The sequence below is a fragment of the Ursus maritimus genome, unplaced genomic scaffold, assembly GCF_017311325.1.
Source record: "Ursus maritimus isolate PB19 unplaced genomic scaffold, ASM1731132v1 scaffold_17, whole genome shotgun sequence".
Taxonomy (NCBI): Eukaryota; Metazoa; Chordata; class Mammalia; order Carnivora; family Ursidae; genus Ursus; species Ursus maritimus.
The window spans coordinates 53,419,301-53,436,596 of NW_024424119.1; the positions used below are offsets into that span (position 1 = coordinate 53,419,301).

Genomic DNA, 17,296 nt, shown 5'->3' on the forward strand with positions numbered 1-17,296 from the left:
CCGGCGACGTTCCCAGGTTCTTCCATGTGCTCGTTAGGAGGTCTGTTCCGTGTGTCGCCGAGCTACCTCCCTGTGGTCACTGCCCTCTTGCTCCGCGCAGCCTTTCATTCATCCATCTATTCATTTTCTTATGCATTGGTTCCGTCAGCGAACGTGCCCGATTCCTTTAGGAGATCCCAGGCCCCGTACTGGACTTTGGGGACGAGAAGATGAAATGTTAAAAAGAAAGAGACCGTTCTTACTTTAGGGAGCGCTTACTAGCGCCAGACACTGGCGAAACGCTTCCTATGCATTAGCTCATTGATTTCTCACAAGTCCGTGAGGCACCTTCTCTTTTACAGATGACTCACAGATCCAATTCAGAACTAGCTAGGTGGTAAAGTGAGGACTCCGAAGCTTTAATCAGATCACCACACCTCCATCTTCCACCTTCCTGCTTGAAGTGTGTTCCATTGTCCCTACCACCCTCCGTCCTAAAATTCAACATCCCTGTCACTTACTGTGCCAGCACTGTTTCCCCACATTTTTGTCTTATGCACTGCTGTATCCTCAACACCCAGAGGAGCATGTAATAGGCGCTCAGTAAATGTTTATTACAAACATTGCTCATCTTCTCTGTTACCACTTCACCTCTCGGCTCTAGTGAGATTTTCTTTGGAATTTCCACTGGGCTGCTTCTGAACTTTGCGAGGAGGAGTTTGCTTTTTCCTCCTTAGCTGTTTCGTCTGGCAGCATTGTGGTCACTGTGCCCTCCTTTTCTTATGTTTATTTCATAGTCATTGTGGAGGTTGGGCAGATTTAGCTCCTGCAGGGTAAGGCACCCTCTTCAAGGAACAAGAACAAGGGAAGGGGAGGGGTTGGTTTGCTTGAAAGATGCTTTAACATCCCTGGGTACCTACCAACTCACACCTGAAGATGGAAGAAATGACACTACGATTTCTAGATTTTTAGGCACCACTTTACTCGGAGCATGATGTATTAGCGTGATCTTTCTTTTTGTGCTGGAAAGAAGGTTATAACAGCTGGGATTATACTGAGCAGCCGCCTTCTGTTTGAAATGCCTCGAGGTCTGCACTAAGAGAAAACTTAAAATTTGTTCCTGGTGTCTGTGCTTTGCAGGTGACCTCAGTCCACTTTACCTTTGGAACCTGTTTCTCTAAATGAGTCCTATTCACAGTAGTATTGAGGTGGCTCTGAGCATGTAGGAGAGTCCTTGTGTATGTTGATAGGAGCGCTGGCACTAGTTAAAAATAGATTAATACACTTAAATCACTCAGGGTTTTGGGAATGTCCCTCAGGGTTTGGCAGACAGTCAGTTTGAATATTGGCATTTTTAGGTTATCTCCTGCTAAACCTTCAGGTTCCGATTTGAGGTGAAGTCTTCCATCAATCCCTAGATCAGTTCCCAGTGATCTCTCTCTCCTCTATTTTCTGTCTAACATGGTTATAGTTCTTCGTAGTGTCTAATTCTTAGGATCATGCTTTTTATGACTTTCTGCTTTCTCGCTGATTATGTAATGTGTGCCTAACGTCCTTTGTCATTCCCAACGCTAAATGAGTATCAGGAGGGTCTTAGATTTATTCGTATCCCCTTTATTCCTAAACCAGAAAATGTGTAGGAATCGAAGAAACAGTGACGCTTATTTCCACAAGGATTTCCTTCCTGATAAATTACCATTTTCTCCTTCTTTTTAAAAAAGATTTATTTATTTATTTTTGGGGGAGGAGTTAGAGAAGGAGAGGGAGAGAGGGAATCTCAAGCAGACTCCCTGCTGAGCGTGGAGCCCTGACCGGGGCTTGATTCCATGACCCTGAGATCATGACCTGAGCTGAAATCAAGAGTTGGTCGATCAACCTACTGAGCCACCCAGGTGCCGCCTACCGTTTTCTCCTTCATTCTGCCTTCTCTTGGCATTTCTGCATATCATACTGGTTTTCTGATGTTTCTGTTCCACTTGGATTGCAGGCATTGCAGGTCTAAAGGGGACTCCTGTCATTCTCCTTCTTTGGTACCTCTTCATCAGCATGTATTCTTTGAGTCCCTCTGTGTCAGCCACTGTGTTAAGGGTATGTTTTGCCCCTGGAGAACAGAGAGCCTCACCTCCACCTTTGCCTGCTTGTAGGATGAATTCTTGAGTGCAACTTGATGCAGTGTAATGTGATGGTTAAACTCTGGAGTCGTGCAAACCTGGGTTCAAGCCCTGGCTCCATTATATATTAGCTTTGTGACCTTAGACAAATTATTTAACTACTCTTAAACCTTAGTTTCCCGATGAGGTAATGGGGATAATAAGAGGATCAGCTTCATAAGTGAGTTGTCAGTACTCAGTAAGTTAAAGTGTAAAGTGATTAACACAGTTCCTGCGTATTATAAATGATCAATTAATGTTAATTTTTAACACAGTGTTTGCATATTATAAAATCTCAATGTTGGCTGTTTTTATTATCAGAAGCTCCTTTTCAATAGAGATTGTTGTTTTTGACATCTTACAACAAAAGGAGTATAACAGGACATGGTTTTGCCAATAAAAAAAATTTTTTTTTTGCCAATAAAAATTTTAATTTCTAAAGGACACCTTTTTTCTTTTCTTTTCTTCTTCTTTTTTTTTTTTTTTTTTTTTGAGTAGTAAGTATAAAAGTTACTGCTTTACTCTAGGATGGTGATCTCTAATCTTGTTTAGTAGCATAGTCTTTCTCTCCCCCACTCTTGGCCCAGAAAAGGCTAATAATATCAAACATAAAAGATAGGGTCTATATTGACCCGGTCTTTTACCTGCTCCTCTGAAACAAATTGATACCCTGGAGCAGTGGTGATTTAGGAATTCATTTGTGTAGTTGTTTTAAAATGTAGATTTCCAGGGTGCCTGGGTGGTTCAGTGGGTTAAGTGTCTGCCTTTGGCTCAGGTCATGATCTCTGGGTCCTGGGATCAAGCCCTGTCTCAGGCTCCCCACCCAGCGGGGAGTCTGCTTCTCCCTCTCTGCCCTTCCCCCTGTGCTCATGCGCTCTCTCTCTCTCTCAAATAAAGAAAAATATAAATAAATAAATAAATAAATAAATAAATAAATAAATAAATAAAGTAGATTTCCCATGCCCAACCTTTGAGAAACAGTAGCGCTAGGTTGTGACCAGGATTCCATGGTGTTGCTGGGTTGTTCCCGGGTGATTTTGTTGTATATGATCTGAAGATCAAATATTTGAGAAACCCTCTTTTAAGATATTTTATTAAAAAAAAAAAAAAAAAAGAAGCATGGTGCACCTGACTGGCTCAGTCAGTAGAGTGTGCAACTCTTTGTCTCAGGGTTGTGAGTTCAAGTTCCATGTTGGGTGTAGAGATTACTTAAAAACAAAATCTTAAGAAAAAAAAGAAAGAAAAGTCTATAGGTTTTGGTGTAATCAACACCCACAGCTTGAATTTGACAAAACAAGGAATTCTGGGCCCTGGCAGCAGGTCCTCGAGTGTGGGCCATGATCTTCGTAGTTTCTTCTGGGAACACTGCTACCTAGCTAACTAGAGACCTAAGTTCTGAAAGCAAATGTGGATAAATTAAAGCTAAGTGATATCCAGGTTTTCTGAAATTGGAGATGGATGATCAAGAGTGATTTGATTTATTTGCCTGGGCATACAAATGCCTTCAATTAATGATAAATTTCTTTCCATTAATTTTGGTGTACTGTTAGCCCTATTGTTAGCTATGTGTTATATAGTAGGAATCTAATACATTTTGTGCCAATCAGAAGCTATCCTTTGTAAAGTTCAAGTATATGCCATTTTAAATAAAGCTCTTCCTTAATTTTTTGTTAATTCAGATTTATCAAACAAGTAAGTTAGATGATAATTATTCTCTTTACAAAAGGCAGTCTTACTTTAAAATTTTACTATAAATTTCTTTAAATGGTGAACTGGCCACTGTTTTTAATTAGTTAGGGCTTCGTTTACTCAGACCCTTTAATATACATTGTCAATAAAGAATCCTATTTGTTTCATTAACTAGGTCTAATCTTCTGATTTTTGAATAGCGAATGCTGTTTTGTCATCAGAAAAATGATTAATGATCCCACAGAGTCATTGTGGGAGCTGGTGTCTATTGATGCAGCAGAACTCAAGTGTTTTCTTAAAAGCATTAACCCTTAGAAAAGAGATTTATAATTTTAAGTGTGTTTAATCCTGTTTTGATGGGAAAATCTTGACTTTTTTTTTGGTAAAGATTTTATTTTTAAGTAATCTACACCCAGTATGGGCCCTGAGCTAGCAACCCTGAGATCAAGAGTTGTATGTTCCACCCACTGAGCCAACCAGATGCCCCCTGAAAGAAAACTTTTAAGTAGAGCTAGTGCTTGGTGTTAGTTTTCATGGGAAAAACATTTTTCAGTTTATCCTCATAGTTAAGAGAGCATGTATCCTTTTTGTTAAATGTTTAGTATATATTCTTAGACTTTTTTATCTTCTCTGTTGGCAGGCTTTCTAAGCAGTTTTAATTTTTTTTTTTTTTTTTTTTTTTTTTTTTTTTTTTAAGAGCAAGAAGGAGAGAGTGGGTGGGGGGCAGAGGGAAAAGGAGAAAATCTCCATGCTGAGCTTGGAGCCCAACTCGGGGCTTGATCCCACAACCCTGAGATCATGACCTGAGCCAAAATCAAGAGTCAGATGCTTAACTGACTGAGCCACCCAGGCTCCTCTAGGAGAATTTCTTAATGACTACATTTTGAAATTTAGTTCTAGACTTTAAAAAACCCTGTAACATGTTCCCTGAAGTTCCAGAGGCATGGATGAGGGAAGGAACTTGGGTAAGCACATAGTGGAGAGTATGTTTGAAGAGCTCACAGGGGACAGGAACTATGATGTGTTTTTATGTGTCTTGCATGGTATGTGGCACCTAGTGGCAATTAATAAATGAACAAATATACTACCATTCATAATGACCATTTGACTTTGCTTGGTTGAGAAAGTGAATCGTATCATGCATTTAGAAAATTTTCTGGAGGTACCTGGCTGGCTCAGTCAGTAGAGCATTTAGCTCTTAATCTTATGGTCATGAGTTTGAGCCTCACACTGGGTGTAGAGATTACTTCAATAAATAAGTAAATAAAAAAATATTTAAAAAAATTTCTGGAGGTGATGAGGGGGCTTGAAATATACACAGTCCTTTTCTTCATTCTCCCTTTTGTTCACTACATTTTAATGAAAAGGGAGGAGATAGAAATACTACACTGAGGTGTCTTCTTAGCATAGAAAATGTAAGATAATTCACTAATTACTGTATTTCATTCTAAAATTTACACCTCTTCGTATTTTAATGCTTCTGATGTTGCAATGCATTTTATTATTGATGGCTGGTAGAACATAAATAATCATGTATCCTGCAATTAACAGCATCTTAAATGCATTAAAATATGGTGGCCATCCTCATTTTTAACACAGCGTCTGCTTGTTTAGGTTATATGTTAATTTCTTAATTTTTATTTTGAACATCAAACTTCTAAGAACAATGTAATGGGATTAATATCCAGAATCTTAACACATTGTTTTGTACATTGAGTTTCCTGGTTTCAGAGAATAGACGAAATGCTGCAAGACAGCTTAGTCAAATTTGTATAATTTGAAAGTACAAAATTACCCCTGCTTTCTGTCATTTTTCAGGAGCAGCAGGGAACTGTGGACTATTCTGCTCGGAAGGTCAGCTCTGAGAGAACTGGTAAGCGTGTGGTGTTCTTGAGTGGATTCTATAGTTTTTATGTAGCTTGTGTTACAAACCCCTGAAACTGCCTTGTCTTTGAAGGAGGAAGTAAACCCATTTTTTTAATTCCTAAAACTTTATAAACATTATGCATTCTCTGCTTCCCTGTGCTGAAATGTGGTGTGTCCTCTGGCCCAGCTGCTGAAGTTTCCAGACCTCTACCTCTCTTTGTTCTTTGGTGATTCCTTATCTGAAAAGATACCAGTGCTGCTTGACTGGCTGCTCAGCGTTGGGGGACAAATACTGTTTTGCTGCCTCAGGCTAAGGAAAATTCTCAGTCGTTTTCTCTGTCTCCTACTTTACTTGCCTTTTCTTCTTTTTCCATGTTGTGAGCTCCATAGGTCACAGAAGCTGTGGTTTCTAGGACATTTCCAAGTATAGTAAAGGGGAGTTCTTCATGTTGATCCTTGAGTGTTCTCACCCTGTGAGGGTAAAGCGTTAAGATGACGTTTAATTATTACTGTTGTTGTTGTTTTTTTTTAAAGATTTTATTTATTCATTTAAGAGAGAGAGACAGCCAGCGAGAGAGGGAACACAAGCAGGGGGAGTGGGAGAGGAAGAACCAGGCTCCCAGCAGAGGAGCCTGACGCGGGGCTCGATCTCAGAATGCCGGCACCACGTCCTGAGCCAAAGGCAGACGCCCAACGACTGAGCCACCCAGGCGCCCCTAATTATTACTATTGTTATTATGGCATTTAACATAATGAGTATTATACCTTTTTTAGAGCCTTAATTTTTTTTTTTATTTAGTAGGCTCCACGTCGTCCAACGTGGGCCCTGAACTCATGACCGTGAGATCAAGAGTCACATGCTCTACCATTTGAGTTAGCCAGGAGCCCCTAGAGCCTTAACATTTTTGATATGCTTTCATCTGATAATTCTACTTTTAGGAAAGTATCTTACAAGAAAGAAATCCTGGAAAGTGTTTTGCACACAGGTCTTTACGGTAGTGTTATTTATATTAATAAGGAATCACAGCTTAAGTATATCTAATATTAGAGGCGTGGTAAATAAATTATTATCTAGCCACTTGATAAAATATAATGCAACCACTAGAAAGGATGTTTATCAAGATTTTCATAATAAAGTTAAGGGATGCCTGGGTGGCTCAGTTGGTTAAGCATCTGCCTTTGGCTTGGGTCATGATCCCAGGACCCTGGGATTGAGTCCCACTTTGGGCTCCTTGCTTGGTGGGGAGCCTGCTTCTCCCTCTGCCTGCTGCTCCCCCTGCTTATGCTTGCTCTCTCTCACAAATAAATAAATAAAATCTTTAAAATAATAATAAGATTAAATCATTGTTAGAATGTTAAGCAAGGAAAAGGAGGCTACAGAATTCTCTTTTTTTCCTAAGATTTTATTTATTAATTTGAGAGAGAACACAAATGGGGGGAGGAGCAGAGGGAGAGGGAGAAGCAGGCTCCCCGCTGAGCGGGAAGTCTGACATGGGGCTTGATCCCAGGACCCCAAGATCATGACCTGAGCTGAAGGCAGATGCTTAACCGACTGAGCCACCCAGGCGCCTCCAGAATTCTCTTTTCAAAATGATTTCAACTGTGGGGAAAAACATTAAAAAGACTCAGGATTATATAAATCCTTATATAATTTCTTTGTTCTTTTTCAGAATCAGATTGAGGCAGAACTGAACAAACATTGGCAGCGGCTCTTAGAGGGGCTGTCCTACTATAAACCACCCAGGTATGGCTATTCCATGTGTCTGGTTCGGGTAATTTCCCTGAGGAAGCTGGGGTAGCGAAACCGTCTTCGTGTATGATTTTGTGATACTGCTGGGTTAGGGAGATTACAGAGAATACAATTTGGTTACCAGTGGAAGAGAGTTGGGCACATTTTTTCTGTCTGTTGAAAGAAGGGGAAATTCCTTTTAGAAATACAGTATTATTGAATCCAGTTATATGACCGTAGTGTCTGGGGATGAGGAGTCATTAACTCTTCTTCAATTAATAGTTCTAATGTTTATTTCAGTCCTCCGTGTTTGTGTGAGGTGCTGTCGGCACTAGGTGCTGGGTTAGGGCAGTGAGCAGTGATAAGGGCAGCTGAGCGCTTCCAGCGTGTTTACTGTGTACCAGTTATTCTTCTGGGCATGCATAGCAAGTTATTCAGTCCTCATAAAAGCCCGCTAAGATAGATGCTATTTTTATTCTGTGCTTGAATATATAGATTTTTTTACCGGGCAGCGAAAAACAACGGTAACAACATATAAACTAGTTTAAAAAAGGAGAGACTACGTTTTGTAGGATTAGACTGCGTTATGTTAACTCCTAGTCCAGATTGCATTCTGTGGTGCATTGTAGTTGCCAAACCACCGTCGTTTCCTTTCTACTTCTGAATATCTGATTTTTTTACATCTTCACCTTCCATCTTCATTTCCTTAGGTTAATGAAGAACTTTTTTTTTTTTTGTTCATTAACCCTTCCCCCATACTTGTTTTCAAGTAACTCCAAGACATTATGTTGTTTCATCTGTAACTACCGTGTATCTAAAATATATGGACTTAAACAAAAGTAGATAATCACTATATTATCACATATAGGTACTTTTATTATTATCGTTTCTATTTTACAGATGGGGAAACTGAGGCACAAAGAGGTTAAGTAACTTGCCCAAGGTCACACAGCTAGTACGTGTAGAACCAGGATTTGAACCTGGCAGTCTTACTCCAGTGTCTGTGTTCTTTTTTTTTTTTTTTTTTTAAGATTTTTTATTTATTTATTCGACAGAGAGAGAGAGCCAGCGAGAGAGGGAACACAAGCAGGAGGAGTGGGAGAGGAAGAAGCAGGCTCATAGCTGAGGAGCCTGACGTGGGGCTCGATCCCATAACGCCGGGATCACGCCCTGAGCCGAAGGCAGACGCTTAACCGCTGTGCCACCCAGGCGCCCCCAGTGTCTGTGTTCTTAATCACCATTTTGTGTTGCCTCTTCAGACCTGCCTGTTTCTCCTTATCTAGCCTTTGTGTTGTGGATTTCCTGTGAAATGTGTGAGTCTCTATAAAAAAAAAATCCAACAACAACAACATGCTTGTAGTTCACACAATGGACATTTGTGGCATTACTTTCTTTTTTTAAAGACAAAAGTTTCTTTTATAAGTAGCATGATATTTGAAGTCCGACAGACTTTTTTTGGTAACTTCAGGCTTTATTTGAATTCAGCTTTTTTTTTCTTTTTCTTCAATGTCCTCTTTCTGTCCCAGGATTCAGTCCAGGATCCCACATGGCATTTAGTTGTCATGTCTCCTTAGCTCATAGCTGTGACAGCATTTCAGTCTTCCCTTAATTTTCATGATCTTTGAATAGTTTTGAGGAGGACTGGTCAAGTATTTTGTAGAATGTCTTCAATTTGGATTTGTCTCATGTTTTTCTTATTATTAGATTGGGGTTGTGGGTTTTTGGGAAGAATGCACAGAAGTGAGGTACCATTCTTATCATAACAGAGGATGTGGTTATCCACATGAAATTACTGGTGATGTTAACCTTGCGCACTTGGGTAAGGTGGCATTTGCCAAGTTTCTCTTCTGTAAAGTCACTTTTTCCCTTTTCCCTACTCTGTGTTTTAAAAGTGGGTCACTAAGTATAGCCCATTCTCTGGGTGGGGGTATAGTGGAATTAAACTCTACTTCATGAAGGGAGTGGCATCTATATATATTATTTGGACTTCTTGTGTAAGGAAGATTTTTCCCTTCTCCCTATTTATTTATATCATATGGGTTCATGTATATTTATTTTATACTTTGTTTATACCTTGTTTTAGCTTTGGTCACTGGGAGTTCTTTCGGGTTGACTTTTATGTCCTCTTGACATTCCCCCATCTTTTTGTTTTCTGAATATTTCCTTTCTTTCTGGCATTACAGGATGCTCCAGGCTCATCTAGTATTTTCTCCTCCCCATCTCTAGAATTAGTTATTTCTCTAAGAAGTCCTACTAACTTTTATTAGATGATAATGGTGCTAGAAACCAAGATCTGGGGGCTGGGTGTGCTCACTGCTACTGGGGTGTTAGAGCTTCTAGGTCTTCTCAGTGGGTAGAGCTAGGTAAGATATGTATGTATACTAACAGACCTGGTTTTAAATTTCATCTTAACTTTTTATTAGCTGTGGGATTTTTGGTAAGTTATTGTTTCTGAATATTAGTAATTCCATTTGTAAAATGGGGATAGTAATATTTCCCTTTCATAGTTGTAAGGATAAAAAATAATGTAACTTAATATATCCACATATAATATTATTGTAACTATAGTTTGTAACAGATATATACCATATTTATTATTTAGGCGTAAGTAGTTCTGTGTTATGAAGTCTGTAGAGATGAACTTGTTGTGTGTGTGTGTATATTTTTATAGGCACCTAAAGGGCAGAAAAGGTCTGTTGTAAAAATATCTTTAAGTATGTTTATTTAAAAGCCTTAGAGGGTCACTGAGAATGAGGAAATGATTCACTGTTCTTTTCATAGTCCAAATTCAGCTGAAAAAGTGAAAGCTAATAAAGATGTGGCTTCACCGCTGAAGGAACTGGGTTTAAGAATCAGCAAGTTTTTGGTGAGTAAGAATTAGCACGGGCTCAGTTTACTACCTGCATTGTGGATGTGCACCGTTCTCTTGTTAGTGATTGTTAGTGAAAATTCCGTTTATTTCAGTTTTGGAGATTAAATTGAGCATATTGGGTTTCAAAAATATCCAAGTTGTAACTCTTCTTGTTAAAAGCCACAAATTAAGTTGTCGCCTGTTTATTGTATAAATCAGAGTTTTCTTCTTCGTGCGTGTAGTGTTCTTTAAATTGCCTAGATCGTATTTAAATATGTAGCTGTTTCTTTTTAATTTTGGAAACCCAGATCTTTCCTGCGACTGTATAAAATGACTTGGTAAAGAAGCACAGTTGTTTCTGACATTGTAAATTTAATTGTCATGTAAATTACATGTCTGTGGCTGGCTCCTTTTTCTCCTATTTGGGGTTAAATTGTTGTGTCTTTTAATCTTTTAAAAGGATTTTTGTTTATTCAAGTTCTGTGTTCATTCTGGAGGACAGATCTTTAGAATGCTTTGCATCCTATGTGTGTTTCCTGACCAGAGGTGGCTGTTCCTCACTTATGACCCCTGTATTTCAGGGTCTTGACGAAGAGCAGAGTGTGCAGTTACTCCAGTGTTACCTGCAAGAGGATTATAGAGGTACTCGGGACTCACTAAAGGTTTGTAGTTATGTCGGTTCTTTTCTCCCGCCTTCTCCTTTTTTCCATGTTGGTTTTAGGTGATTAAGGGTGCTGGTTCTTTGCAACAGAGGTAGGTGATCAGAGACAGTGATTCTCTGGAGAGACTTTCTAAAGGATTAAAAAACGTGTACTTACACTGAGGTCTTTCTTCAGACTTTGGGGGCTGGAGAGGTCAAAGATTTACATGTTAATGTTAGAATCTCAGGACATCAGAGCTGAAAACAACGTGGGACCATATCTAGTTTGTCTAGTCCCTCATTTTACATATGAGGAAATTGAGTCCAGAGGAGCGGGCAGAGATTGGAGCACAGATTTGGATACACTTAGGTAAAAAAATAGTTCCAGAAATGAATGGGCACTTACAGTCGTGCGAGGTGAGGTGAAGATGTTTACCGTTTTCTTTGTTAGTTGAGCTGTGCTTATAAGGGGGCTGCTTGACTGTTCTTTTTTCCTTCAGACGGTACTGCAAGACGAGAGGCAGAGCCAGGCCTTAATCTTGAAGGTGAGTAGTAGTCAGTGTTTTCATTCTTTGATGTGAAATTGGGTGATGGCTTCCTGACCTTGTTCTCCTGGGCATTGCTGGCTTTGGACTCTTTTGCTGGGTAAGCATTGAGGTCTCAATGAAGTAGCTAAGTAACATACTTGTGAAACAAGAGGCTTTTATCCACTGGCCCCAGCTGAGACCTTTTCCAAGGGAGACTCTTCAGCTATCGGGGATGAAAACTGCTTCATGTGTATTTTTTTTCTAGGTCTAAATGCAAGAAGGTTAATTTATATTTCTTTATTCCTTTATCTCCCCCTACCCCCCAAAGCAGCTTTCTCATTTAGGATCTCATATAAAATGGAATTTGACTGTGACTTCAGAAGTAGTTTCCTATTTGGTATTTAGCAAGAACCAAGTGGATTAGTTATAAGCGGTTAGGAGATATACAAGTGGTGTTTCTATATTTGCTTTCATGTATTTGGCCTTTCAGTTATAGTTGTATTGTGTGTTATTTGAATGCTTTGAGAAATCATGCAAGACAACTTGTTTATATTTTTAAAAAATTCCTTTGCTCTTGCATGGCTTTACTTGTGTACTATTTCATAAAGGTCTTTTGCTTTCTTTTGGCCTAACACAATCTTTCTGTTTCTGTGATTGCTTGTAGAAATCAGACTTTTCCATTCTTATCTTTAATTGATTTATCAATAAATTTAAAATTTTGTGTCTTCTGTGCAAAGGTGAGTAACTGATTTTGCATCTTTGGGTTCTTTCCAGATTGCAGATTATTACTATGAAGAAAGAACCTGTATTCTTCGTTGTGTCTTACACCTTCTTACTTATTTCCAAGATGAAAGACACCCCTATAGGGTAAGCCCGTTTAGTCCTTGTGATTCTCTGTATCCTATAAAATCCAGCCCTTTTTAATAATTTTATGTTACTCATTTTCACATTCATTTGAATATTTACCTTTTATTCTAGGTATAAGTTACTCTGTTTTGGATTTGTTTGTTTGTTTTAAGGTTGAATATGCAGACTGTGTTGATAAATTGGAGAAGGAGCTAGTCACAAAATACAGACAGCAGTTTGAAGAGCTTTATAAAGCTGAAGCACCAACATGGGAGACACACGGAAACCTCATGGTATGTGGTTACCGGGCCCTCCTGTAACTCTTAGGAGAATTGTAAACCTTGCACATAGTTAAATTATTCATTTATTAACTTATAATATTTATAGATAATCTTTCTTCAGAAAATTTTAAGCATGTCATGGATCAAAACATTGATGACTTTTAAGTAATGTTACTTAATTCTGGACATTTTCACTTGACTTTGTCTATCCAGTTAATCAACTTTCTCTTACCTAAAATCTTCTCTTAGTGGTTAATGGAACTCTAAACTCAAGATTTCATCTTCTTTATTATCATTATCTATTAAGTACGTGACACTAGCCTGATTATTTTATCCTAAATCGTAAAGCAGTCTGGATTTATAGATTAGAACATGCCCTTTTTTGTTTTGAAAATAGTCTGTGTTTATTAAAACAATTCAGCCAAGGGTGCCTGGGTGGCTCAGTTGGTTAAGCATCTGCCTTTGGCTTAGGTCATGATCCCACGGTCTTGAGATCAAGCTTCAAGTCAGGCTCCGTGCTCAGCGGGGAGCCTGCTTCTCCCTCTCCCTCTGCTGCTGCCCCTGCTTGTGCTCTCTCTCCCTCTCTCAAATAAATCTTAAAAAAAAAGAAGCAACAACAAAAAAAACCAATTCAGCCAAAACACAGACAGTAACTATTGAAAATATTTAGTAGAAGAAAAGGGCCCATTTGTAATAGCAATAAAAGCATAAATTTCTCAGGAATAAGCTTGTGACAATCCAAAATCTAAATGAAGAGAACTTTAAAATGTCATAAAGGGTATGGACATTTATTTTATTATTTATTTATTTACTTATTTAGAGAGAAAGCGTACACGAGTTGGGGGCAGCGAGGAACAGAGGGAGAGGGAGAGAGAGAATCTTAAGCAGGCTCCATGCTGAGCATGGAGCCCAACATGGGGCTCAATCTCTGCGCTGAGCGTGAAGCCCGATGCAGGGCTCAAGCCCACGACCCTGAGATCATGACCCGAGCTGAGATCAAGAGTTGGATGCTTAACTGACTGAGCCACCCAGCTGTCCCAGTGCTATAAAAGGTATAAAAGAAGTCATAACCGGATGGAAAGATACCACATTCTTGAATATAAAGACAGTACCATAAAAATGTCAGTACTTCTTATGTTAACCTATGAATTTAGTGCAATACCAAAAAAATACTAACCAGTGTTTGTTTTGCCTTTTATTTCGAAACTGGACAAGCTGATTCTCAAATTAATATGAAAAATAAGAACAGTCAGGAAATTTTTGAAAAAGGAAAATTAGTCTTAATTAATACTTAAATATTAATTATTACTTAATAATTATTACTATAATAATTTAAAGCATGGTATTGGCACATGAGTAAATAGACTTATAAATAGAGCATTATAGAAGTTCTAGTTATAGACCCAAAACTGAGTTAGTGTATGATAAAGGCGGCATTTCAGTCAGTGGGGAGTACTGTATTTTTCAATAAATGGTGTTGAACCTACTGGATAACCATGGGGAGAAAAATTGAACTGTATCTCGTCTCCTACCTTCTACCAAAAGAAAATCAGATAGAGCAATGATTTGAATTTTAAAAATTTAACTATAGGGGCACCTGGGTGGCTCAGTTGTTAAGCGTCTGCCTTCGGCCCAGGGTTCTGGGATCGGGCCCTGCATTGGGCTCCCTGCTCTGCTGGGAGCCTGCTTCTTCCTCTCCCATTCCCCCAGCTTGTGTTCCCTCTCTTGCTGGCTCGCTCTCTCTCTGTCAAATAAATAAATAAAATCTTAAAAAAAAAAATAATTTAACTATAGGGGCACCTGGCTAGTTCAGTCAGTAGAGCATGCAGCCCTTGATCTCCGGGTCTTGAGTTCAAGCCCCATGTTGGGTCTAGGGTTTACTTAGAAAACAAAAATTTAACTATTAAAGTATTAGAAGAAAACATGGGAAGTCGTTTTATTTTGTTTTGTTTTGTTTGGAGTGGAGAAGACTTTTTAAAGTCTTGGCTCAAAAGCCATGAAAGAAAAATAATTTTAAACCCAGAAACAACAAATCAAATACTTTTGCAAGGAAAAAAAATAGCGCAGTAAACAAAGTAATACAAACATATCATAAAGGGTTCTTAAACTAGAACTCCTATAAATCACTAAGACCCAGTAGAAGAACAGTCAATTGCAGTGAACATATTCACATGACAACACTCTTGTCCAAGGGATGGGTTAATGGGTACTCATATTTTGCTGTATGAATCAGTATTTTTTTTTTTAAGATTTTATTTATTTATTTGACAGAGAGAGACAGCCAGCGAGAGAGGGAACACAAGCAGGGGGAGTGGGAGAGGAAGAAAAGCAGGCTCCCAGCGGAGGAGACTGATGTGGGGCTCGATCCCAGAACGCCGGGATCACGCCCTAAGCCGAAGGCAGGCGCTTAACGACTGTGCCACCCAGGCGCCCCTGAATCAGTATTTTTTTAATGGAAAATAGGACAATATTTAAAAGTTGAAAAGTGCGTATTACTTGACCTGGCAGTTCCAGTTTAAGAGTTTATCCTACAAATACATTCACACTTGTGTGAAATGACTTGTGTAAATGACAAATCTGTAGCATTCCCACTCCCAGCTTTATTCCAGTATAATATCCATAAAATAAAATTCACTGATTTTAAGCATACAGCTTTGACAGTTGTATGTAATTAGATGCACAATCAATTTATAGGACATTTCTGTCTCCCCTAGAAAGTTTATAGTCAATCTGTGATCTTGGCTCTAGACGACCATTAATCTTTCTGTCACTATAGTTTCTTTTTTTTAACTATGATTTTTAAATTCTGGTAAAATAATACATAATTCAAATTTATAATTTTAATCATTTATTTTATTTTATTATTTGTAATGATTTTATTTATTTGAGAGAGAGACAGCGGGGGGTAGGGGTAGAGTGAGAGGGAGAAAGAGTGTCAAGTGGGCTCTGTGCTGAGTGCAAAGCCCAATGCAGGGCTCAGTCCTACGACCCTGAGATCATGACCTGAGCTGAAATCAAGAGTCAGACGTTCATCCGACTGAGGCACCCAGGTGCCCCTCTAGTAGGTTTTTTCTAATAGGATTTTTCTAATAGATATGATCATGTTGTCTGTAAATAAGGACAGCTTAGCTTCTTTTCAAATCTATATGCCTTTTATTTCTTTTTCTTGCCTTATTAAGTGATCAAGACCTCTAGTACAATGGTGACTAGAAGTGGTAGGAGAGCCAACATTCTTACCTTGTTCGTAATCTTAGGTAGAAAGCATTCAGTCCTTTACCTTTGAATGTGTTATTAGTTGTAAAGTATTTTTGTAGTGTTCTTTATCAAAATGAAGATGTCACCTTCTAAGTTTGCTGAGGGCTTTAGCTTTTATTAGGAATGAGTGTTAAATCCTCTCCATTTTGTTTTGCATTTATTGAAGTAACTTTATGACTTTTCTCTTTTACTCTCTTGTGAATTACATTGAGTTTTTGGGTGTCAGATCAATCTTGAATTCCTGGCATAAACTCCACTTAGTTATGATATATTCTGCTTTTTATATATTGTTGGATTTGACTTGCTAAAATTTTGTTAATGAATTTTATGTCTGTGTTCATGAGCGATATTAGTCTGTAGTTTTCTTATGATGTCTTTGTCTGGTTTTGGTATTAATGTAATATTGGCCTCATAAAATAAGTTGGGAAATTTTCCTTCTTCCTCTGTTTTCTGAAAGAATTTGTGTAGTGCTAGTGTTATTTCTTCCTTAAATGTGTGACAGAATTTACCAGTGAAAACATCTCAGCCTACAGTTTTCTTTGTGGGCAAGTTTTAAATTAATTAATTAATTAATTTTACTTATTTAAGTAATCTTTAAGCCCAACATGGGGCTTGAACTCATGACCCTGAGATCAAGAGTTTTATGCTCTTCTGAGTCAGCCAGGTGTTCACAAGGTTTTAATTTAGAATTCAGTTTTCTATAATTGATTAGAGAGCTGTTCACACTTGCTGTTTCTTTTTGGGTCAGTTTTGGGAATTAGTGTCTTTCAAGGGATATGTCGATTTTATCTAAGTAGTCAAATTTATTTGCATAAAGCTGATACTATTTTCTTGTTATGCTTTTATTCTCTGAAGAATGTGTTGTGATGTCGCCTGATTTCTGATAATGGTAGTTTTGTCTTCAGTTTCCTCTGTTGCTTGTTCATTTTATATTATGTTGGTTTCTGCTCTTCAGTATTTCTATTTATTTATTTTGGATTTAACTTTCTCTTTTTCTGATTTTTAGGGTAGAAACTTAGATAACAGATTTTAGAACATTCCTATTGTATAATTATAAATGTTGCTTTAAGTATTGCTTTTAGCTATATCCTAGAAATTTTGATATGTTGCATTTTCACTGTCATTCAGTTCAAAATAGTTTCTAATTCCCCTTGTGATTTTCTTTGACCCCTGTATTACTAATACGAGTGTGCTGTTTAACTTCTAAACACTGAATATCTTACTGATTTTCAGTTTGAACTCCATTATTATCAAAGGACATATTCTGTATCATTTAGATCTTTTAGAATTTACTATCCCATGGGTTATGGCCCATCATATGATCTATCTTGGTGAATGTACCACGTACACATGAAAAGAATGTGTATTTGGAGGTAGTTGGGTGTGCTGGTGAGACATACCAGTCAGGTTGAGATTGTCTAGATCTGTGACTTTTGCCAATTTTTTTGTATATTTGTTCTGTCAGTTGTACATTTTATTTATA

General features: G+C 38.1%; 1 protein-coding gene across 1 annotated transcript in view; it reads left to right on the forward strand.

Annotated features, from left to right (window-relative positions):
* The window catches only part of NUP188 (nucleoporin 188), a 46,413-nt gene that overhangs the window by 491 nt on the left and 28,626 nt on the right, over positions 1 to 17,296 (forward strand). The window contains exons 2-8 of the mRNA XM_040632028.1: positions 5,637 to 5,691; positions 7,355 to 7,428; positions 10,195 to 10,279; positions 10,846 to 10,926; positions 11,405 to 11,449; positions 12,206 to 12,298; positions 12,451 to 12,570. Of these exons, the coding sequence (XP_040487962.1) occupies positions 5,637 to 5,691; positions 7,355 to 7,428; positions 10,195 to 10,279; positions 10,846 to 10,926; positions 11,405 to 11,449; positions 12,206 to 12,298; positions 12,451 to 12,570 (553 nt within the window). The remainder of the gene's footprint in view (positions 1 to 5,636; positions 5,692 to 7,354; positions 7,429 to 10,194; positions 10,280 to 10,845; positions 10,927 to 11,404; positions 11,450 to 12,205; positions 12,299 to 12,450; positions 12,571 to 17,296) is intronic.